Below are 25,920 nucleotides of genomic sequence, written 5' to 3'. Positions count from 1 at the left end.
TTTTTTGTGAGGGTGAGGTTCCAGAGATATACCTTTTTCTAAATATTAATCTATAATTAATATCAATAAAAAATCAAAAATAATTACAAATTAAATAAAAAATGGCATTATGGTCATTTCGAATTTGACATGGACTAATTTCGCAATAAAACTACATATCAGGGACAAAGCGTGAAAGCGTTAAACAAACGAGGGATTGTCTGAGTTAATTTTTGAAGATAGGGACTAAACGTGCTTTTTGACACTTGAACGAGGGACGATTGGTGTAATTTACCCTACCTTATTTTATGTATGGTTTGCTTTCATCCTACACTATTTTGTTGATATTGTAGGGTAGTAATTGCATAAAGTATTCTCACCTTTACTTTGATCCTACTATTATTAGGTGTGTAGATACAACACGTAATATACATATTATAGAAGCACATATTATATCCAACTGAGCCTGTCAGTGACAAAGATGAACACATATTTTGAAGGATAATGAGAAAGTAGAGCTGTATAAGGAAAAATTACATAATCAACTTGTCTTCGGAGCCAACATGCCACCCGAAAAGAATGCATATAGGAACAGCTTGGGGACTTCCTCGTTTTTCTTGATTTGAGAATTGGTGATTGTTGTTAATGCCTCTCGTTGAACTTTTACCTCTGCTGCCAAACCCATGATATGACCAATTACCAGTTAGTGGTAACATCTCTAAAATGAAGTTATCTGCTTACATAGGCCGAAACTCAAGGCTGGTTATAATGAGTCCAGACATAGTTCCTTCATAACTTATTAGCTTCAAATTGATAGAAATACAATCATCTCGAAGCTTATTACTTGAGTTGAATTTCCACACATTGATCTCCCTCCATCCATCTTCTCTCTCAACTGGAACCCAATCAGTATCATTGACATTACATGGGCTTGGGGATCTAAAATATAGAATTCCCTTCTCTTTGTTTTGGCGTTGTTGGAGTAAATCTCGTACTATTACAGGGCAATGCAAGCCATGGCATTTTTCTGAAAGCTTGAACACAAGGTAACATGTGTATTCTGTATCTGGTGACAACCTTTGACTTTCAATCTTGCACTTGATACGAAAGACTTGTTGTCGTTGAAGCTCAATCGCATTTTGGAATCTGAATATGTATATATGATATGTATATTAAGTACCTCGTGGAGACATAACAAATAGAAAGCTATATCGATATAGGGACTTGGTAGTTTATCAAGATTGTGAGCAATTTTCAACTATTTAAGTAAGCAAAACAGAGGCAAAAGTAAACTTCTTTCATATAATATACACATTGATATTTTAATGGTTACAACAAGACAACGTAACCGAAAATAGTTATGAAAAAGAAAAAGCAAACCTTGACTGGGTTGAGGGTATCGGATCAAAAAACTTCACATGAGAAGATTGGTAAAGAGCCTCCTTTGCTGAAAGAATATAATGCTTCTGTTTGTTCACATCGTTTAGCGAGAACAACTGTCATAAAAGTCAACATAATTTATCAGCATAATCTCAGGAAATATTTTTAATTTACGACTCATAAAAGATGATAGAAATTCAAAGGACCTTTTCACCCTTGTCATAGTTTTGTTGCACCTGGTCCACGTACAAGTCTGATTTCAAAACTTCTTGTGTTTCCTTTAATTCCTTAATTTCTTCATGTTTCACCTATATAAAAATTGTGACACAATGTTACATAGTGTAACCTACAACATAAAAATGTAGTCGATGCATCTTTTTCTGTTTCAAAATTTATAAAATCTTGAATGGGAAGTAATTAAAGAATATTTGAAAAAACTTGCATAATCAATGGCTCGAAACTCAATGCCTTCAATATGGATGACACGACTTTCACAATAGCATCTTTGAAAACTCTCAAGTAGAAATTCAAAATCAGTATCTTCTTTGTGATTTAAGAATCGACACAATTCAATCATCATCCAATCATCTTCTCTCCATATAGCAAAATATGCATGTAAGGTTTCACTCCCCTTTTTGTACTTGAGGTTCACGTACATCCGTTCAAATTTTGATTTTGTTGGACCAGAAAATCTAAAGACAAGATAAACACCATAATTGACATCCGGAGACAAAAATTGAGGTTTTATCTTTATTTGGATATTAAGATTTGAAATGTCTAACATCTCTGCTGCTTTATGAAACCTGCACATGTGAAAAAATATTAGAGTCAAATTTTTAATAGCCTTGATGCCCAAAATTTTAAAGATAGCACCAATTGTTGTTTTGTGATTAATGAAATGGTTATTAGTTTATGACTTACGATGAGCTTTCTTGTAAACAACCTAATCCCCACATCTATGGATCCAAATAACAACTTAAATGTTATAAAATACTTATTTTTGGTAACATTTGTCAAAAGCTTCTTAATAGCGATTTATAACTTGTATATATATGGTGAGTTGTACAAGTTACATTCAACATTGGTGTATATAGGAGCACCCATAAAAAATCACATAGAGGGAAAAAGAGAGTAACCTGGATTGTGGAACATATCGCCGTTTACGTGACCAACGGTTTTTGTATGAAAAGTTTCTTGCTGATAACATTTCATTTCTTCCTCCATTTTCTCCAATTGAAAACCACTGTTATACAAAACAAACAAATCAAATCATTTTCTATTATGTATAAAAGCATGTACAATTTTGGACTACCAGTTGAGATCAATGACATGAACCAATAGACATTAGTTTTTATAAGAGCTAGCATAGATTATTAGTTTTCATGATTACTAATTGCCATTGATTTTGTGCAACTCCTTAGAATCTTAGAGTTGAATATTCTTTCGAATTAAATATATACTCACAGTAAGATATTTAATGAGAACATAGAAAAAAATAATCCAAAACTGTTTTTGTAATAAAAACTACTTTGTAAAGAACAAAACAAGCATGAAACTCAAAACATATGAAATAAAATGAGATGGAAAAATAGGATATATAATTATTACCACGTTGCCCTGTTGAACGAGGATTCCTTTCAAGAGCATATCGTAGATATCTTTTTTCTTTGACATAGAGTAGACGTCGGGGGTTTTTGACATCAGTATTATTTCTTTGTAGTCTTTAGGCAGTTTGGGCTCCCACATTTCATAATCTTCCTATATATAAATTATAACATTTGTAAATTTGTATTTAGTAAATTTGATTTTCATCATATGACATGTCAACAATTGTTTACTTCGAAAATTAAAAATTAAAAATATACAGGAAAAAGTAGCTTTCAGTTATAATCTTCTACTTATAGCTTACAAAATTATTTTACATTTCTTTAGAGAATTGAATATTATTCTGCCTAAAATATACATATTCCATGAAACCATATGATTGTTAGCTTGTATCATTGAACTTATAAGATAACCAGTTTTAAAACAATGAGAAGTACTTACTTGGAATTCCAATGCTTTCTTAAGTTGTATTAACACTTCACCTGCCGTTGGCCTTTCTTCTCTCTTGTCATGTAAGCATTGAAGGGCAATTTTCTGAAATGCAGTCAATGATTGTGGCACAGTTTGTTCCTTAATACCCTCAAACACCAACTCATCAAGTTTTCCTTCTCGATAATAGTCTTTAACCAACGAGGTTAACTCATTATCATGAGAGTAGTTGTTAGACGTTGAAAACCCATACAATATTTCAAATAAAACCAATCCAATTGAAAATATATCAGATTCTTTGGTTAACGTACCCTTTACACGATACAACGGGTCAATGTATTTAACTGGGCAGGAACTATCACTTATGTCAAACTCAACCTCGTTGTCTATTGAAGTTACAAGGGAAAGTCCAAGATTAGAAATCCGTGCTTTCCAATCATCACTTAATAGAATGCTAAAGCTTGTGATGCTCCTATGCACCACTAATTCGTGTGCTGTATCACCTCCATGAAGGAAATCCAACCCCGTTGCAACATCAATGCATATCTCAAGTCGTTTCTTCCATGTAAGATTTATGTCTTTTAAATACCTATCAAGACTTCCTTTAGATGCATTCTCATAAAGAATGATTCTTTCACCCATTTCGTTGCAATAGCCTACAAGACCGATGATATTCTTGTGCTTATACCCATGGAGAATCTTAAGCTCTGTGAAAAACTCATGTTCTATAAAATCAGTATCCTCATTGTCCAACCGCTTTGCAACAACCATGGTACTTCCATTAGCATTTAAAACTTCTCCTTTGTATAGCCCCCAACATTCTTCTTCTCCAAGGCAATTGCTGAAGTTTTCTGTTGCCAATTTTATGTCTTCAAGTGAAAATTTGAGGTTGTCCGTTTGGTTTTCCTATAAATCACGACACTCATCATCAATCGATCCAACTTAATAATCAAAATTAAATTAAAATTCTTCTTTAAAATTTCTTTAAATCAGTAATCATCAATTCACATTCTCGGTCCCAAAATTCATGCAAATATTTTGATGTGTTTCTAGACTACGTGCTACTACGTACGATCAAGAATATAAAGTGAAGTAATATGATAATTTAAAATATGAACTTACTTGAAAAGATAATGCTTTCTTAAGTTCCTCGATGACGACTTCCATTGTTGGACGTTCAGCTTGAGTTTCTGCCAAACACTTGTATGCAATTTCTGAAAATGTAGCCAAAGAATCTTCATTGAGTCCTCTATTTTGAGTAAAAAAGATTTCATCACTTTCTTCCGTTAGGTTAGGATCTCTCATTTCCTTAAGTGTTCCTTCCTGGAAGCGTCGTCGGGCGATGGGTCCCAGTCCTTTTACATCCTCCTCCAAATAAATTGGATCATATGCCACCTTTCCACACAAAATCTCAAAAAAAACTACTCCCAAAGAGTACACATCTGTTGCCTTTTTGAACTTACCTGTCTTCAAATATTCTGGATCCAAGTACACTTCTGTGCCAGCAACATTAATGCTATTGAGAGTGCTTGCTTGGTGATTCAAAGGGTGGAATTTGGAGAGCCCAAAGTCAGCAATCTTTGCCTCCCAATTCTCATCTAAAAGTATGTTGGCGCTCTTGATATCCCGGTGTATTATCTTTTGTTTGTCCTCCGTGCTACTGTGAAGGTACTCTAATCCATGTGCAATATCAATGCATATTCTTATACGTTGCAACCAGGTAAGGTTAGTCATGTTATTGATGCTTCCCAAATAATCATCGAGGCTTCCATTAGAAACATACTCATAGACAAGGGTCTGTTGGGGACCTTCATCACAAAATCCCAGAAGAGAGACTATGTTGCGATTTTTACAACTACTAAGCATTTCAATTTCAGCAACGAACCCATCTTCACCCTGCTTGTCTGCTCTACTAAAGATGCGCTTTATAGCTACAGTTTTATCCTTATTGGGAAATTCACCCTCATTCTTCTCTTCTATTTTCGAATAACTTTTCCCATCAAATTGAAGCTTTGCTTTGTACACTTTGCCATATCCTCCTGAACCAATGCAGAATTTTTCAGAAAATTCCTCTGTGGCAAACTCTAAATGACTTAGTTTAATCTTCAAGTGTTCAAAATCTTTCCCCTGCAACATTATGTGTCAAGTGAAAGGAAGAGGGTTATTAGTTGTATAATAGAACTCCATATCTTTAACACACATATTAATGATTTCTTCAACATATACATGCATGGTAGGAAGAAATAAAACTAAAATAAACTAACTAAAATTCTGGAATTTGTAATTTGTTGATTGCTTCCTATAATTAGGGGTGTTGAACGGGTAATTTTTTTGGGTTTCGGGTAATTCGGGTTTTTCATGTTAGAAAAATTACTCGTTACCCTACCCAAACTAAATTCGGGTAATTCGGGTTTGGGTAATTCGGGTATCAGGTCGGGTTTGGGTAATTCGGGTATTACCCGAAATATATGATTTTTTTTGAATTTCACCTAAAAATAAATTTAATGAAATAAATACGTCGTGCTTTATTATTCTTGTTTATATAAACAAACAAGACATAAACGAAGTTACTCAAGCTTTGAACATTGAGATTTTCTACTCAATAATACATGAGATATCAATTAATTTTTTAACGACTTAATCTAATCTAATAAGATGTTAAAGAAACAAATACCTAAAGATCTTAATTTAAAAGTTTAAAATGTTTAAGATAAATGTAGTCATAAGTTTTGTCATGTTCTAAAGTTTCGTCAAGATAATGAGTTTGTTAGTTGTAATAAAAACTATAATCAAGAAAACAGTTATATTTTAAAGAACGTGATGATATATAAAAATTACTTTTAATATTGTTAGTGTCGTATTGTCATAATAAATATATTTATGTTTTACAGTAATGATAGTTAGTTTAAGCATGATCAAATACCTTATATATAGTACAAGCTCTACAAAAAAAAATAATAATAATTTGGGTAATTCGGGTATACCCAAAACCCAAAAAATATACCCTTTACCCGACCCGAAAAAATTTCGGGTAACCCGATTACCCGGAAAAATTTACCCGATACCCGATTTACCCGACCCGTTTTACCCGATACCTGAAAAAATCGGGCGGGTAATTCGGGTATCGGGTATTTTCGACAGGGCTACCTATAATAGTAAGAAACTGAAAATATCTTCAAAGAATAATTGTAAATCCATTTGACTTTTACTCTTAGTATTTTCCTTCATGTGTAAAGGAGGAAAACAATAGTTAAAATAAATTTAGCAAACTTTTACTCTTTTGCCTATATATATTTGAAGGAAAAAACCAAGAGAAAGTTTTTTCATACTAACCCAAGAATTACACCCTTAGGATTTTGCATATATGGAAGTCTTTGTTTATATGAGAATGACATCAAAGGTTTATTTAGGCAATGTGGGATTAATGCAATACCATCATATGCAAAATGAGGTTGTATACTCTTTGTAAACCAATCCCAGTATCCCACAACGTCATAAATAGAAATATGGATCTTAATCGTATCATCATACTAAAATATAAATGGTGCATTTTTTCTATGATCATATATGTTTGAAATCTCCATTACCTTTCAGTTTTCAATTTAATATAATTAATTTATTAATTAAAAATATGTTATTAAATACAAAAATATTATCTTATTATTGGTAGATTTAAAAAAGATTATTATGATACTTATTTGTTATTTTATATATTATGTTAAATCCAAAACAAAAGTCAAAATATAAAATAAGTTTAAAATTTTTTATTTAAATACTATTTTTCAAAATAGTTAAAAAAATGTTTAAAATATTGTAAATGTATAACCACAAGTCAAACTAAATAAAAAAATTATAAAAAAAACTTTTTGATTAAATTCATTTTTTTTCAAATAAGTGGTTTTAAATTATTAACATAAAAATTACATTGCGTTAACTTACAAACAACGGTTCATATATCAATTAACCATAATGATGAAATTAAAAAAAAAAAAAAAAAACAATAGATAAATAGTTTCTAAATTATTCAATCATAACGTTAAATTGTAGTACTAAATCGAAAACTATGTTTAATAGATTTTATTGAATGATATGATTATGATATATGTATATTTTATAATTTGTTCAAAATAATTACAAGTTCATATATCAGCTTAGTATAAATATTATTATTTTATTGTTAATGACTTATTATTTTCAATATGTATATGCGAAAAACTTAACTGTATAGCTTTATTCTGTGCAATACACAAATATTCGCCTAGTGTGTTTTATAAAAGATGGAAAAGCATCATCATAGATAGAAATATTTGCTTCTTAGGCCTTTTCCAAGGCCTAGTCACATTTCCAACTAAAGAAATTTGAAGGCATTGTAGGCTCCTACCTAGTGATTACGCATTGGACCAGCCCCTGGTTTAGGTGATTTCCAAGATCTTTGAAGAGTAGAGATGCATTAGTATGAGAACAAATAGATGCCCAAAGTTGCAACAACTATAGAGATATTAAGTTATTTAGATATATATCATTCTAAGAAACTATATGCATGAGAGAGTTTGCTTAGCATTATGGTTGTTTTATGAAATTAATTTGGTTTTATGTTAGGGAAGTCGGTGATTGAATCTAACAAGCTCCTCAAATGTCTTATCGACAATGTAGAGAAAGAAATAGTAATATATATATATATATATATATATATATAGTGTTATCTGACTACAGTTTGTTCATGAATCCCTATGTGAGACACATAGTCAATCTTGTTGGAAATTTGGCTTTATGAAGGTTGAGTTGTTAGCCCATATATCTTTGCTTGGATTTTTGAAGATATGTCCTATGAGATTCAATGGTAACTTGGCGTATGTTAATTTTTTGATAATGTTTGTCAGTAATGTCACTAGGACCGAGTTAAATGCTAATTTCGATATCTTGAAGACATCATTGGGAGAGAAGTCTGATCAACATTGTTAATATGTAGTCTCTGTGGTGCAATTTGAGTGGGATTGAAATGATGAAGGAGTAAGTATAAGTATTATGGAGAAAGTTCTTCCCCTAAATGAGAAAAGTACTTGGTGTCTATGATCCACAATGGAAGGGGATGATGTAGATGTTACAATCCCTTCTTGATCCCATTAGCCGATGAAGTTTAATGTTATTTTAACATCTAATGTGAATCCAAATATGTCATTATTTATTGAAGTATCAAATCCAACTATATCGATAAATTGGTTTGAAGTTAATTCGATGGATAGGATGCCACTACGTAAATCATGTCGAGGATTATTACAGAGAAAGAAGTTTTTCGTGGAACCCATGTTGCACCCTAAGAGACAACATGGTGAAGGCCATGGTAATCCTATTTATACACACTGAATGGATTGGTTTCCTCGCAATTATGTCCTAGACATGCAGCTCATATTTGATTTCTTCGACAGTCAATCCGTCGTTAAAGCGTAGCTCACACATACCTTGGAGTAGCCTCTAGATTTTCATATCGTGCCTCTCGATCTTAATATCCTGCCTCTTGATCTTGACTGTCACAACTAGAAATTTTGTGTCTTGTAATCACAACACTCAAGTAAAATGTTGAATCAAAAACTTAAGAGTATGTAAGATGCTTACTTCATGGCAACAAATTTTCAATCAAACGCTTCATAAAAGCACTACAAATAGTAACCAAGCAATTGGAAACCCTAGAAGTTCTTGTTTAGGTCCATTTTGGACTAGGACTTCCTTATTGGGCCCAATGGACCAATAAGCTTCCAATTTGACTATCATGGGCTTAGAACCTTTAAATGGGCTCTAATTGGACCCACTTTCATTTATTTCAACGTTTTGGGCCATATTGGGCCTAGAAGGAAATGAATTAAATATTATGAACTATTATGGACCATAGTTAACCTAATCTAGCCTAATAAAGCATAAAAAAAAAATCACACTTATATTTTATAGGGCTAAAAATCACCAAACCTAACTCTAATATGGGCTTAGGGGCATTAAAGCCCAATACTCTCCTTTTTCTTTCAAAATCTCGGCCCAAAGCCCAAATCCAAGGGTGAAGAGTTGACTTAAGAAGTGCCACCTCACTTATACCTCACATGCCTCCATGCATGGACTAACATGCATCTAGAATTGTCACCTCAACTCCCTCTCTCCTCTTCTTCTTTGTTCTCGGCCGAGAGTTCACCCACACACACACTTCAATCACTTTTTGTTTATCAAACTCTCTCAAGGAACACCCTCACCTCTCTTCACCAAATTTTCGAGACTTAAGAGCATTCCAAAGAGATTTTCCACAAGAATCATCATCTAAGGTAAGTTTATAAGTAAATCTATGATCTAAGTTCCTTGATTTATCAAACATCTCTTCTTAACTCATAAGAAATCATGATCTTCCACCTTAGAAGCTCCCAAATTCGAGATCTTCTAAGGAAAGATTGCTTAGGCCGAAAATCATCTCATTTTCTTCCATCTCTTCTTCAAAACCGAAACCACTCCCAAAGGTGAGCTTCATACTCCCTACTTTTCGGTTTTACAAGTTTTATGGGGGGGGGGGGAGGGAATACAAGCAAATGTGTAGATCTATGTGTATATGTATGCTTTGTGTGATTTCTATGTTTATATTTGTGTTTTTATGTGATTGTGAAGTTGGATCTAGTCAAAAAGCCCTTAAAACCGAGATTTGCATCAAGTTATATGATATTAGAATAAATTATATTAATACATATAAATCATTTCTATAAAAATAACCAAGATGGTTAATATGAACTTCTTTGGGCCAAAAACCCATTTTTGGACTCAAAATGTCAAAAATATAAAACATAAGGGCCTAAAAGGAGAAACTAGCAATTCTGATTGTTGAAATATGCCAAAACAGTTTCAATAAGCTATTTTCTTGAAATATATTCTCTTGAGGGGTTAAAATGCAAAATATTAACCATAATGGGCCAAAAATGGATCTTCAGCCCAATAAGGCCCAATATGCGAGATTTTCAAATTTGAAGGGCCGAAAATGTATTTTTCTGTAAAACATGGGACTACTAGTGCTCCAAGTCCATTTCAAGGGTTAAAAACACTTTTCATATTTAAAAAGGACCAAAGATGCAAAATTCTTCTATTTTGGGCCAAAAGTGTAAAAGTTGCGAAAAATGAGGATTTAACCGAGAAAACTTCATTTTGAGGGACTAAAACTGTTTTCAAATAAATATGAGCTGAAAAATACCATTTTTAACAAGTTTTGATATTAAAATGTTAAGAAAAATGGTCTAAGGACTAAATTGGAAATTCTTTTATTCAAAGGGTTAAAAGTGTAAACTCATAAAAGAAAGGGGCTGCAAACAGTAAAACTCCAAAGTTAAACAATAAATCCGTTGAGATAAAACACTGGTACCGCGACTACCGATAAAACCTAATACACCATCAACACCAAAAATCGTTACTGAACGAATTGATTCAGTCTCGAATCAATAACGAATCTGAAACTACTAACACGACGATATTCAATACATACGCGGAAATTTTGGGAAGTAAATACATGCGTGGGAATACACAGACGTCGATACACCATCTTTGGGCCCAAAAGTGTCAAATCTTGCTTGTTGGGCCTAGCTAGCCCAATGACCTGATCTTTAGGCCCGAAGACAACTTACTTACATGATTGTTGGGCCTTACATGACCTAACTCCGTGTAAAAGGACATTCAATGGCTTTTAGGCTATTGGGCCCCAAGGGTCCTTTGGTACGGCTAGTAAAGTCGAGAATTCACAAAAATGCGGGACGGGCCAAGGGCCCTTCGCATTCACTATAGCCTTGAACGACTTATGGAATTATTAAGGTCTTCGTGCCCTCTTTTCTCCTCGGTTGTGGGGCTACAAGAAGTCAGGGTGGTTGGATTAAGTGAATAGTACGGACGACGCCTAAGGGATCATTAGTATGGTTGTAAACTAGTCATTTCTATTAACGTGTGTTTATAACAATTCACAATGCACATTTAATTCAATGTCACCTGGAATCATTGACTTCACATGTCGCAACGATACAACACCACACAAAAAGCGTAATTCAAAGAATTAGGAAAACATCGGGTTTTCCTAAGGTTTTTCAATACATACAACTACGAGGTGCATACCAAGTACAACCAAAAATTTTTATATATAGAAACAAACAAGCATACTTACGGATCTTCACACTTTTTATACGATACTCTTTTCATAAAATATCGGATTTTCTGGTGGTTTTCAAAACAATACAAAACGTTTTATTTCAAACATTACTTATGAACTCACCAACATTTCATATGCTGACGTTTTTCAAAACGCTTGTATTCTCAGGTAACAGGTAAACCAAGGGAAAAATGTACTCAGTGACGACTTGCTGTTTGTTTAACTATTATCGAACAATTTACTTTTGGGGATGTAATGTTTGAAACAATGTACTAAGTGTAAACTCTATCAGTTGTACTATCTCAATGCATGGTAATGATTGATGTTATGTTTCATGTATACTCAATGTAATGGTATTCAATTGAGTCACAACAGCCCTCGGACGTTTCCGCCGTCTGGTTCGGGGGTGTGACAGGTTGGTATCAGAGCTTTGTTTATAGTGAACTAGCATATCTAACCACACATTGATATGCAACTATAAACCAAAAGAGGGACTAACACAACTCTGAACAAAACAAGTAAACACACAATAAAAACACCCTTGCTTGCATTAGGAATAAGAACATAACGCCGAACCAAACAAGATAATGCTAGTATCCCGGTTAATTCAGCATTGTTTTAGCGATATCAAGAAGTGAATGTAGACTGATCAACTACACTCCCTCCAAGATATAATTAACACATGTTCCGATGAGATCGCGATATCTAGGGAACCTAAAAACAAACCCCTATATCACCAAAAGAGGAGAACGCCTGTATAGTCTATACAATAGTTGTAGCATCTTAGGAATAATGTTAGCATATTTACACACTCTCGCAGACAGCATGGCTGGTTTTCATCACCCCGGAGATCCTTACTTCCCTAACCAGGGAAACAACGGATGGCTAGACGAGGAGCCTAAGGAAGAGCCTGACGAAGAACCTGAGGAAGACCCCGAAGAGGAATCTGACGGGGAACCAGAGGCAGGGGTCGAGGGCGAGCCTGCCGAACCAGAAGAAGATGAAGGAAGCTTCGAAGAGGAAACAGATAGCAGTGAAGGGGGTGATTCGGACGCGGAGTCCGAAGTCATCAACCCCCCTTACCCGATCAGAGTACCTGCTTACCGGGTGGGCCCCACTGGTCCTACACCTCCCTGGGGTATTGATCTTTGGAGATGGAGCAGACAGTAGGGACAGCGACCCCTGTACGACATGTCACGTGAGTTCTTTGACCTGAGGGACGGAGGACCGGCTGATCGAGCCCTTCCAGTCATGGTGAGACGATTACGGAACACTGGCGACCTTGCTCGGGGCACTGCTGATCAGGTACGCCAGTTGTGGACTAGGGTCGAGCGTGCGGAACAGGAGACATGTGACATCCTCCGAGAGTTCCACATGAGGCAGGTGAGGTGGGAGTCCCAACTCCAGGATGCAGAACGACATGTGGCTCGTCTTTAGGGAGCATGCACATCCTCAGCACCACCCCAGGACACAGCTCATCGCGGTTAGAGATAGGCTTATCTTACTAGGTCATTAGGAACTATGCTATGTACTTCGACTCTATGTTTAAGTGACTACACTACTCATAGAGCCGTTATGCTGTCCAACTAGTGTCACTCATGTATGCTCTTACGAGCAAAATTTTCATGTATCAAATGTGGATAATATTAATGAACTTTTGCGTGTTTATTATGACAATACAAATTGCTATGTGTTGAGAATCTATGACTGTATGCTAAATGGTAGAGGTGTTTAAGTTCGTACCACGCACTTAGTCTGTAGGATCACAACCTCACGGAAACCACGTACACTCAACATCTTTCCGTTTCGTGACAGAAAGATGCCTCTCCGACCTACTCGCGGAAACCCAGGACCAACCCCACCCGAAGTTGACTCAGCCGCGTTCCAGGCAGCTGTATCTGATGCGGTCACTGCAGCAATGGTGCAAATTCATCAAGGGAACAATGGAGGATTCAATGGGCAAGGGGCCGGAAGTTCGAACAACGAAATGAATCAAGGACCCACCAAAGCATGTACCTACAAGGACTTCACAAACGCCAAACCACGAACTTTTAACGGCACGGGAGGAGTGATCGCTTTGAAGCGATGGATCGAGAAGGTGGAATCGGTATTCAAGATATGCGATTGTCCCGAGGGAATGAAGGTGAAGTTCGCAGCCTGCACTTTTGTTGACCAAGCGCTCACTTGGTGGAACGGACACGTGGAAGCCATGACACTCCCGGTAGCCAACTCCATGCCGTGGGCGGAAATGAAAGAAATGCTGATGGCCGAATACTGCCCACGAGGGGAAATTCAGAAAATGGAGCAAGAGCTGTGGAACCTCACTGTGCAGAATGCAAATATCGATGCCTACATATCGAGATTTAGTGAACTATCTTTGTTATGCCCGGGTATGATCACCTCGGAAGGAAAGAAGATTGATCGATTCATCTGGGGACTAACCTCACCGATCCAGGGAAATGTGATAGCTGCAAACCCCGAAACCTTCGACAGTGCTAAAAGATTGGCAAAGAAGCTGTATGACCACAACAACAACAAGGGTGAAAAGCCAGCGGAGGCTGAAGGCAAGAAGGAAGGTGATAGCAAGAAAGGGAAGAATAACAAGAGGAAGGGGCGCCAGGGCCCCGAGACCTCTAAGAAGCAGCAGACAGTGGCAGTTAATGCTGCCACCGCACAAGTTCCGGCCACACCACATGCTCCAGCCTCAACTGCTTCGAATGCTCCCAGACCTTATTCCGGTAATCTTCCCAAGTGCAACAAGTGCAGTTTCCATCACAATGGAGAATGCAAGGAGTTTCAGTGCACCAGTTGCAATCGAAGGGGACACACTGCAAGGTACTGCAGGACTTACCCTCCCCAGAACCAACAACAGGGAAACAGCAACAACAACAACAACACCCACAACAACAACAACATCAACACCGGCGGCAACAATGCAGGGCCTAGCCACACCTTTTATGGGTGTGGGAGGACTGGGCATTTCTGTCGAGATTGCCCTAACAACAACAATCCCGGAAATGGAGGAATAGGAAGGATGCTGACCATGGGTCAGGGAGAAGCAATTCAGGATCCCGCCATTGTTACCGGTACATTTCTCCTAAACCACACTTATGCATGCATCCTATTTGACACCGGAGCAGAGCGAAGTTTCGTAAGCAATAAATTTAGGCATTTATTAAAACAACAACCCCACAAGCTCAATGAAACCTTTACGGTGGAAATGGCCAATGGGAAAAACGAATCCACTGGGGAAATCCACACCGGATGTACCCTAACCTTAAATCAACATGTCTTTCGAATAGACTTAATGCCGGTTTCCATTAGGAGTTTCGATGTGATTATCGGCATGGACTGGTTAAGCCCCCACCATGCTGAAGTTATGTGTCACGAGAAGGCCGTTCGCCTTCACCTTCCCAATCACGAAACCCTAGTAATTTACAGAGAAAAACCTAGCACGAACCTCCGCATCATCTCATGCATTCAGACACAGAAACATCTACGAAAGAACAATTTGGCGTTCCTGGCTCACATAGTGGATAAAACCAAGGAAGAGGTTAACGTTCAAGACATTCCTGTAGCATGTGAGTTCCCAGACGTGTTTCCTGAAGATCTTCCTGGAGTACCCCCCAAAGAGACAAGTAGAGTTCCGAATTGACCTCGTTCCAGGAGCAACTCCTCTCGCTAAATCACCCTACCGGCTAGCTCCTGGTGAAATGCAGGAATTGTCCAGCCAACTCAGTGAACTCTTGGACAAGGGATTCATCCGACCTAGTTACTCGCCATGGGGAGCTCCAGTCCTCTTTGTCACGGATCTTTTAGAATGTGCATTGATTACAGAGAGTTAAATAAACTCACTGTCAAAAATCGCTATCCACTCCCACGAATCGACGATCTATTTAACCAACTCCAAGGAGCTAGTTATTTTTCTAAGATAGATCTACGGTCCGGATACCATCAACTCAAAGTCCGGGAAGAGGATATTCCAAAAACCGCTTTCCGAACTCGTTACGGACATTATGAATTTGTCGTAATGCCCTTTGGTCTAACAAATGCCCCTGCCGCATTTATGGATCTGATGAACCGAATCTGTCGACCATTCCTCGACAACTTTTTCATTGTCTTCATTGATGATATTCTCGTCTACTCCTGAAGAGAGGAAGAGCATGGTCAACATCTCCGACAAATTCTAGAAACCCTGCGATCGGAAAAGTTGTACGCAAAACTCTCCATGTGTGAGTTTTGGCTCCGTAGCGTGAACTTCTTGGGCATGTTATTAGTAAAGAAGGAATTCATGTGGATCCTTCCAAGCTCAAAGTCGTCGAAGGATGCGCCGTCCCGACAACGCCCAAATAAATTCGTCAATTCTTAGGCCTAGCAGGCTACTACCGGAGGTTCATTCAAAACTTCTCAAAAATTGCCAAGCCACTTACCTCACTTACGCAAAAGGGCGTACCATTCAAATGGACGGTCAAGCAAGAGGTGGCGTTCCGAACCCTGAAGCAAGCCCTCTGTAGCGCCCCGGTACTATCTCTACCGGAGGGAACGGAAGACTTTGTAGTCTATTGTGACGCGTCAAATCAGGGTTTAGGTTGCGTTCTCATGCAGCGTGGAAGGGTGATAGCTTACGCATCCCGCCAACTAAAGACGCACGAAGCAAATTATACAACCCATGATCTAGAATTAGGAGCAGTGGTCTTTGCTCTGAAGATTTGGAGGCATTACCTTTATGGTACAAGGTGCACCATCTTCACAGACCACAAAAGTCTTCAGCACATCTTGGACCAGAAGGAGTTGAACATGAGGCAACGAAGATGGGTTGAATTATTAAACGATTACGAGTCTGAAATCAAGTATCACCCAGGCAAGGCCAACGTGGTAGCTGACGCATTGAGCCGGAAAGAGTACTCTAATCATCATGCGAAAACCCTCTCAATAACCATCCAATCCCACTTAACCACTCAGATTGGGGTAGCCCAGTCGGAGGCCATGAAGACGGAAAACAGAGCAAGCGAAGCACTATGCGGAATGGAGAAGAATCTAGAGGTAAAAGAAGACGAAGTATACTACTTCATGAACTGTATTTGGGTCCCTAAACTCGGAGGATTTAGGGAGATAGTCATGAAGGAAGCCCACAAGACGCGATACTCCATCCATCCTGGTTCGGACAAGATGTATTTGGATGTTAAACAACACTATTGGTGGCCTAACATGAAGGCAGAGATTGCCACCTATGTTAGTAAGTGCCTTACTTGTGCCAAGGTAAAGGTGGAGTACCAGAAGCCCTCAGGGTTATTGCAGCAACTGGTAATCCCTGAGTAGAAATGGGAAGGGATTTCTATGGATTTCATGACCAAGCTACCCAAGACGTCGGATGGACTAGACACCATATGGGTAATAGTCGACCAACTGGCGAAATCTGCCCATTTCCTGCCAATAAAAGAATCCTACAAGATGGAGAGATTAACACGCTTATACATTCAAGAAATCGTGAGACTCCACGGAGTACCAGTGTCTATTATCTCGGATAGAGACAGTAGGTTCACTTCACGTTTTTGGCAATCACTCCAGAAAGCACTAGGAAGGGGATGATGTAGATGTTACAATCCCTTCTTGATCCCATTAGCCGATGAAGTTTAATGTTATTTTAACATCTAATGTGAATCCAAATATGTCATTATTTATTGAAGTATCAAATCCAACTATATAGATAAATTGGTTTGAAGTTAATTCGATGGATAGGATGCCACTACGTAAATCATGTCGAGGATTATTACAAAGAAAGAAGTTTTTCGTGGAACCCATGTTGCACCCTAAGAGACAACATGGTGAAGGCCATGGTAATCCTATTTATACACACTGAATGGATTGGTTTCCTCCCAATTATGTCCTAGACATGCAGCTCATATTTGATTTCTACGACAGTCGATCTGTCGTTGAAGTGTAGCTCACACATACCTTGGAGTAGCCTCTAGATTTTCATATCGTGCCTCTCGATCTTAATATCCTGCCTCTTGATCTTGACTGTCACAACTAGAAATTTTGTGTCTTGTAATCACAACACTCAAGTAAAATGTTGAATCAAAAACTTAAGAGTATGTAAGATGCTTACTTCATGGCAACAAATTTTCAATCAAACACTTCATAAAAGCACTACAAATAGTCAACAAGCAATTGGAAACCCTAGAAGTTCTTGTTTAGGTCCATTTTGGACTAGGACTTCCTTATTGGGCCCAATGGACCAATAAGCTTCCAATTTGACTATCATGGGCTTAGAACCTTTAAATGGGCTCTAATTGGACCCACTTTCATTTATTTCAACGTTTTGGGCCATATTGGGCCTAGAAGGAAATGAATTAAATATTATGAACTATTATGGACCATAGTTAACCTAATCTAGCCTAATAAAGCATAAAAAAAATCACACTTATATTTTATAGGGCTAAAAATCACCAAACCTAACTCTAATATGGGCTTACGGGCATTAAAGCCCAATACTCTCCTTTTTCTTTCAAAATCTCGGCCCAAAGCCCAAATCCAAGGGTGAAGAGTTGACTTAAGAAGTGCCACCTCACTTATACCTCACATGCCTCCATGCATGGACTAACATGCATCTAGAATTGTCACCTCAACTCCCTCTCTCCTCTTCTTCTTTGTTCCCGGCCGAGAGTTCACCCACACACACACTTCAATCACTTTTTGTTTATCAAACTCTCTCAAGGAACACCCTCACCTCTCTTCACCAAATTTTCGAGACTTAAGAGCATTCCAAAGAGATTTTCCACAAGAATCATCATCTAAGGTAAGTTTATAAGTAAATCTATGATCTAAATTCCTTGATTTATCAAACATCTCTTCTTAACTCATAAGAAATCATGATCTTGCACCTTAGAAGCTCCTAAATTCGAGATCTTCCAAGGAAAGATTGCTTAGGCCGAAAATCATCTCAGTTTCTTCCATCTCTTCTCCAAAACCGAAACCACTCCCAAAGGAGCTTCATACTCCCTACTTTTCGGTTTTACAAGTTTTATGGGGGGGAATACAAGCAAATGTGTAGATCTATGTGTATATGTATGCTTTGTGTGATTTCTATGTTTATATTTGTGTTTTTATGTGATTGTGATGTTGGATCTATTCAAAAAGCCCTTAAAACTGAGATTTGCATCAAGTTATATGATATTAGAATAAATTATATTAATACATATAAATCATTTCTAGAAAAATAACCAAGATGGTTAATATGAACTTCTTTGGGCCAAAAACCCATTTTTGGACTCAAAATGTCAAAAATATAAAACATAAGGGCCCAAAATGACAAACTAGCAATTCTAATTGTTGAAATATGCCAAAACAGTTTCAATAAGGTATTTTCTTGAAATATATTCGCTTGAGGGGTTAAAATGCAAAATATTAACCATAATGGGCCAAAAATGGATCTTCAGCCCAATAAGGCCCAATATGCGAGATTTTCAAATTTGAAGGGCCGAAAATGTATTTTTCTGTAAAACAGGGGATTACTAGTGCTCCAAGTCCATTTCAAGGGTTAAAAACACTTTTCATATTTAAAAAGGACCAAAGATGCAAAATTCTTCTATTTTGGGCCAAAAGTGTAAAAGTTGCAAAAAATGAGGATTTAACCGAGAAAACTTCATTTTGAGGGACTAAAACTGTTTTCAAATAAATATGAGCTGAAAAATACCATTTTTAACAAGTTTTGATATTAAAATGTTAAGAAAAATGGTCTAAGGACTAAATTGGAAATTCTTTTATTCAAAGGGTTAAAAGTGTAAACTCATAAAAGAAAGGGGTTGCAAACAGAAAAACTCCAAAGTTAAACAATAAATCCGTTGAGATAAAACACTGGTATTGCGACTACCGGCAAAACCTAATACACCGTCAACACCAAAAATCGTTACTGAACGAATTGATTCGGTCTTGAATCAATAACGAATCCGAAACTACTAACACGACGATATTCAATACATACGTGGAAATTTCGGGAAGTAAATACATGCGTGGGAATACACAGACGTCGATACACCATCTTTGGGCCCAAAAGTGTCAAATCTTGCTTGTTGGGCCTAGCTAGCCCAATGACCTGATCTTTAGGCCCGAAGACAACTTACTTACATGATTGTTGGGCCTTACATGACCTAACTCCGTGTAAAAGGACTTTCAATGGATTTTAGGCTATTGGGCCCCAAGGGTCCTTTGGTACGGCTAGTAAAGTCGAGAATTCACAAAAATGCGGGACGGGCCAAGGGCCCTTCGCATTCACTATAGCCTTGAACGACTTATGGAATTATTAAGGTCTTCGTGCCCTCTTTTCTCCTCGGTTGTGGGGCTACAAGAAGTCAGGGTGGTTGGATTAAGTGAATAGTGCGAATGACGCCTAAGGGATCGTTAGTATGGTTGTAAACTAGTCGTTTCTATTAACGTGTGTTTATAACAATTCACAATGCACATTTAATTCAATGTCACCTGGAATCATTGACTTCACATGTCGCAACGATACAACACCACACAAAAAGCGTAATTCAAAGAATTAGGAAAACATCGGGTTTTCCTAAGGTTTTTCAATACATACAACTACGAGGTGCATACCAAGTACAACCAAAATTTTTTATATATAGAAACAAACAAGCATACTTACGGATCTTCACACTTTTTATACGATACTCTTTTCAGAAAATATCGGATTTTCTGGTGGTTTTCAAAACAATACAAAACATTTTATTTCAAACATTACTTATGAACTCACCAACATTTCATATGTTGACGTTTTTCAAAACGCTTGTATTCTCAGGTAATAGGTAAACCAAGGGAAAAATGTACTCAGTGACGACTTGCTGTTTGTTTAACTATTATCGAACAATTTACTTTTGGGGATGTAATGTTTGAAACAATGTACTAAGTGTAAACTCTATCAGTTGTACTATCTCAATGCATGGTAATGATTGATGTTATGTTTCATGTATATTCAATGTAATGGTATTCAATTGAGTCACAACAGCCCTCGGACGTTTCCGCCGTCTGGTTCGGGGGTGTGACATTGACCGCATGAATGTCTATCCATTGTAGCTTGGAATTGATACCAAATGATGTTAAAATTATGGAGCTGAATGTCAAGTTGCGAGGATGGAAAGAATACACACAAGAACAAAATCAATTCTTCAATAATTTTTAAAATTATTGTAAAACTTTAGCATAACTCAAACTTAATAAGAAGCCTATTTACATTAGCTTAACTCCTTAAGAAACCTAAAGGCATATTAAAGTAGTAGGATATATATATATATATATATATATATATATATATATATATATATATATATATATATATATATTGTAACACCTGTTCCAGGAATTGCTTAATGGATGCAAGTTTTTAGGGTTTTTGATGCCAGGACTCGACGAGTAGAGTCATTTAAAGGATTGCGGGATTTCGACCCTACTCGACGAGTTGGAAGGCCCCGACTTGGCGAGTAGGTGTTGTATAGGAAACCCTAATTTTGGGGATTGTTACCTTATTTAAAGGACTTATGTCTCATTTGCAGCCTCCCTTATTTCCCCCTTTATCCAGAGAGACCCTAGTATGTGCCCTCCCTCTCTTTAAGTGTGTGTGTGAGCTTGGAGAGTGATTGTTGGTGCTCTTTTGGAAGCAACTTGAAGCTTGAAGAGGTTATATTGAATGGAAGGCAGTAGATCCGAGATTTCCTCCAATGTTGTAGCTACTTTGAGGTATAAAATCGAAACCTTAGATTTTCATTGCTTAGATTTCCTTCTATGGAAGTTTATGGACATTAGTAGCATGGTTTGGGATCATTCTTGGATTTGAGCTTGTTATGAGCATATGGCTTTAGATCTGGATATCTCAGGGCCTTTGGGGACTTAAAGTTGCCAACTTTATCAAGTCTTGGCCCCCTTCATGCTCTAAGTCCCTTGTCAAACTTTTATTTAGTGTTTCTAGCCTTGGATGCTTTGCATAACACAGAATGTTTGCAACTTTATGTGGTAACTACACCGTAAGTGGTTGGATCTGTGATTTGGAGCTTTGGTTTCCAATGTGTAGGACCGAAAACGAGAAGGACTAAAGGAACTCGCTGAATTCTTTAATCAACTCGACGAGTCGGCCAAGAGTTTACAACCAAGGGGTTTTCGACTGAGTGGGTTTCGGTCAGGAGTTTACGGTTGAGGGTTTACGGACGCAAACACTATGGAACTCAACGAGTCATTCAAGTGACTCGGCGAGTTGAGGTCAACATGGGTTGTTGACCTTGACAGTGGATCTTGACTTTGTCCAGGGTTAACCTGAGGGTATTTATGGGATTGTGTTAGGTTAATCACCTGATGATTATGGGCAGTTCAGAAGGAGCAGCATGTGGGATATATCTAACTTCAGCTTATCAGTTCAACATCCAAGAGGTGAGTCTTCTCACCATACCAATGGGTCTAAGGCACCGAGGCCGGCCTATTTTATGATAGTTGGTATACTTGTTGTGTAAAGGTGTGTGGTTTGAGTATGTGGTAATATGTGGTAGAGATAGCCTTCATGGCTAACGGTAGAGATAACCTTTATGGCTAATGGTAGAGATAGCCTTTGTCGCTAATGGTAGAGATAGCATTTGGGGCTAACGGTAGAGATAGCATTTGGGGCTAACGGTAGAGATAGCCTTACGGCTAAGGGTAGAGATAGCTTGATAGCTAATTGATATGTGATACGTGGTAGAGGTAACTTTTATAGCTAATGGATATGTTATGTATGGAAGAGGTAGCTTGTAGCTAATTGTTTTGTATTATGTGGTAGAGATAGCTTTTATAGCTAATATGTTATGTGATATGTTAGAGATAGCTTTATAGCTAATATGATATGTGTTAGGTGAATTGTGTGTGGGGTATGCTCTGGGGGACTCACTAAGCTTCGTGCTCACACGTTTATAGTTTTGGTTTTAGGTATCACTGATTTGTAAATGAAGAGCTTGGATTGATCGTAGTACACACACCTATGATTTCCGCAATGAATGATTTTGGGACGAACTCTGATAAATGTTTTACTTAATGATGATTGAAATGTTTGAAATATATGGTATCAATGTTTTAGCTATATTAAAAATGAATTTTTTACCCTTTATTTTTGGGTCGTATATATATATATATATATATATATATATATATATATATATATATATATATATATATATATAAACTTTAAAATTACTTCCAATATTGAAAAGCATTGAAAAAGTGAAACGATACGGTTTTTGTTGGGCTCAGCACTCTTAGATGGATTCTAGAGGAACGATGCGCCTAAGGGGGTGAGATTAGGGATGAACGTATAACCCATTATACCAAACAGGACCCGAGATTTTCGGTTTCAATTTTTAACAAAAATTGTCTTTCGGATTAGGACCAGACCGTACCTGAAAGTTGCGATTTTACCTAGACCTAGGGGGAAGGTTGGGTGTAGCCTTGGATGTGTTCTTCCATCGTAGATAATGTTGGTGATTTGTATCATCAATGTGTATTTAAGTGTAATAGATTGACTTGTTAACCAAAATCAATCTTGATGAATATTAAACAAGTAAGGAATGTGCAAAGTGCATACTTATTTAAATTTATTCAAAATTTAAAGTAGACAATCATTTAGGGGTGAAACCCTGAACGAACAGGGGTTCGAGGGCAGCACCCCTGGAGCAAGGTCTAAGGGGCAGCATCCCATGGCTGGGATTCGAGCTGTGTTAGAGATAGTTTTTAAGACATAAAACTATCTTGTGATAGTTTTTTGATGGAAAATGTACTTAAGCAATTTTGGTCTTCATTTTATGGTACTCATGAAAATCATATCAATTCATTATCTGTTTTGTTCTCTCATTTCTGAGTTTTTTCCATTTGAAGATTGAGAGTATCACTCAAATACTTCAATCTGAAAGTGATATTCATGATTCTCATATTTCCAAGTGCTATTATACCCCAATTTCTACCAGATAATATAGGAAGATTCAAGAAAAGAAAGAAATGATACTGTTAGAAAAATCCATGAAGAGAAGAAAGTGAGGATATCCATGTCAATGAGTGTTTTTTCTTAGTTGTGTTTGTTTGGCAATCGTATCCACATCCATTTACAGTGCAGCCTAAGATGACAATCAATGCACCTCATTTTAAAATAAAAAAGGTTGTTGCACAGTCGGTGTCTCCATCGTGGACAATGTTGAATATGTGTATATATTGACTATGTTTCGTAAATTAGTATAAGTTGTATTGCTTTGCACCACAAAGTTGTTGATTCATTATATTTTAATATATAGATATAAGTTTATACTAATTAATCATTGTTTGGAAGTTGGCACCAGAGTCGATTGAATAATAGATTATAGATATATTGCATATACCAATCTTGAAAATTTTGAAAATTCAGGACTGTGTAAGATATGTCTAAGAATGTTAAGTTTACGTTTAATTTCTTTGCTTTTTTTTTTTTTGAATTTGTTACACCTTATTACATGCATGTAAAATTTGGTATGCTATAACATATCAAATTTTAGCACTTTGGATGCATAAATCTTACATGGAAAAAAAATGCTCTAGTCACAGTAGTGTAGGCTACAAAAATAATACTATCATATTCCATATCATATCCAATTAATTCCATTTATAAAATTGAAGGGAAAGGTATATATGATGGTAGCAAATCAGAATTATGTTGAAAGGTCCAGCAAGTTATATGAAGCCCAAATAAATGGTCCAACAAATATTTAGCTCAACAAATACTCTAATTCGGTCCAAAAACCGAACCCTGTTTGGGATCCGGAACTTGAACCAACACACCTTAAATTAGTCCGGTTTTCAGTTAACGTAATTCAAGAATTTTGGGTTTCGGGTTTTCGGTCTTCAGTGCACCAACCGGGTTTTCGGTCTTCGGTGCACCAACCGGGTAGGACCATTGCATGCACCAGTAAGAAGGACGGGTTGCCCCAATTGAACAGATTGTCAAATATCCGTTTTGGTTGATGCTATAGGGTTCAATGCATCCTTTAACTCCTTAAGTAGATTGAAAAGAAATATTTTTAATTATTTTAGTTAAACCAAAAGAAATTAATTACCTTCAGCCGATCCATCGATGTACCTTCACTTGCGTCTCTTGAATGTTCCTTTAAATATCCGATTGCAACAATTTGAGATAAATAAACATATCAATATATAAGGAACATATAAAATATTGTGTGAGATAGAAATGAACGAAAGTAAATATAAAAACGAGTAGGTCTTACATGATTTTCGAATTTCTTTTGAAGTTCCAACGCTTTCTCTAGACGTTTGACAATTTGATCCATATTTGGGCGTTGTGCTCTCTGCTCTTTCAAACAACAATATGCTGTTTCTGAGAAGATGTTGAATGATTGGTCATCCATTTCTTCCCTTAGATCACTACTAATCATATCTTCCAGCGTTCCCTTTTCATAATGCAATTTTGCCGATTGTACTAATGACTCGTTCTCCTCATTCGGACTTGATGCTTCCCACCCAAACAAAACTTCAAATAGGACCACGCCGAAGGAGAATACATCCACCTTGTGGGTCACACCTTTAGTCTTTTCATATATTGCGTCCATATATCCTACTGTACCAGAATGTTTAGCATGGAGAAGACGATGCCTTTGAGCAACTGGAGTTCTTATCGAATTTCCAAAATAAGTTATTTTGGGCTCCCAGTTTTCATCTAACAGAATTGAAGAGCTTTTGATGTTGCAATGTATGACACTATAATCACGCCCCTCCTCGTAATGAAGGTAGCTCAATCCATGCGCAACACCAACACATATCTGCAATCTTTTCATCCATGAGAGGCTTCTTGAGTCATTTAAATACATATCGAGACTTTTGTTGACCTCATACTTGGTTACGATGATAACCCAGTATGGATCCTCACAGAACCCAACAAAAGAGACGATATTTTTATGCTTGAGACCAGAAAGTATTAAAGCGTTGGCCTCGAACTTGGAGATTCCTTCTGAAAGATGACGATCATATTCTTGTGCAACTATATCGATCAACTCTCCAGACCACAAAAGTTGTCCCCTGTAACTTACACATTCGTCGTTTTCGCTAATGATATTTTCATCATCCATGTCATCGGTAGCCGATTCGATATGATCTTCATATGGGATTCGTAAGTGAGAAATCTTGTTGAGTGCATAAGACATGACTTTCTTTTTATCAAATTGAAAAAGAAGAGGAAGAAAAGGAATGTGAAGGAAAAGGATACTTAGGCACTCAGCTAACGCAATCACACAGACAAACATACAGATATCAATTTATGTGTATATAAAGGCAACCCCATCTCCACCTTTTTTTTTTTCTTTTCTTTAATCAATCATAAT

General features: G+C 37.0%; 1 protein-coding gene across 1 annotated transcript; it reads right to left on the bottom strand.

Annotated features, from left to right (window-relative positions):
- Positions 1-388: 388 nt before the first annotated feature.
- LOC145088569 (uncharacterized) lies at positions 389-25,920 on the bottom strand. Its single transcript, XM_079026943.1, has 10 exons — positions 24,811-25,920; positions 24,643-24,690; positions 4,516-5,520; positions 3,406-4,299; positions 2,968-3,117; positions 2,496-2,602; positions 1,802-2,162; positions 1,566-1,667; positions 1,360-1,475; positions 389-1,125 (listed from the first exon to the last, which is right to left on the bottom strand). Exons 1-10 carry the CDS (start codon positions 25,840-25,842, stop codon positions 717-719), a joined length of 4,224 nt encoding a protein of 1,407 aa, XP_078883069.1. The 5' UTR covers positions 25,843-25,920; the 3' UTR covers positions 389-716.

Source organism: Lactuca serriola, chromosome 1 (assembly GCF_051521515.1).
Source record: "Lactuca serriola cultivar US96UC23 chromosome 1, Lser_US96UC23_V15, whole genome shotgun sequence".
In the NCBI taxonomy this organism is placed as follows: Eukaryota; Viridiplantae; Streptophyta; class Magnoliopsida; order Asterales; family Asteraceae; genus Lactuca; species Lactuca serriola.
This window is presented reverse-complemented; position numbering and strand designations above follow the sequence as displayed.

Coding starts and splice junctions, on each gene's coding strand:
- LOC145088569 (XM_079026943.1), bottom strand. CDS start 25,842: ATGTTTGTCTGTGTGATTGCGTTAGCTGAGTGCCTAAGTATCCTTTTC. Junction 2,603..2,967: donor TCGTTCAACAGGGCAACGTG/GTAATAATTATA, acceptor TTTGTATAACAG/TGGTTTTCAATTGGAGAAAA. Junction 1,126..1,359: donor ATACCCTCAACCCAGTCAAG/GTTTGCTTTTTC, acceptor ATACATATTCAG/ATTCCAAAATGCGATTGAGC.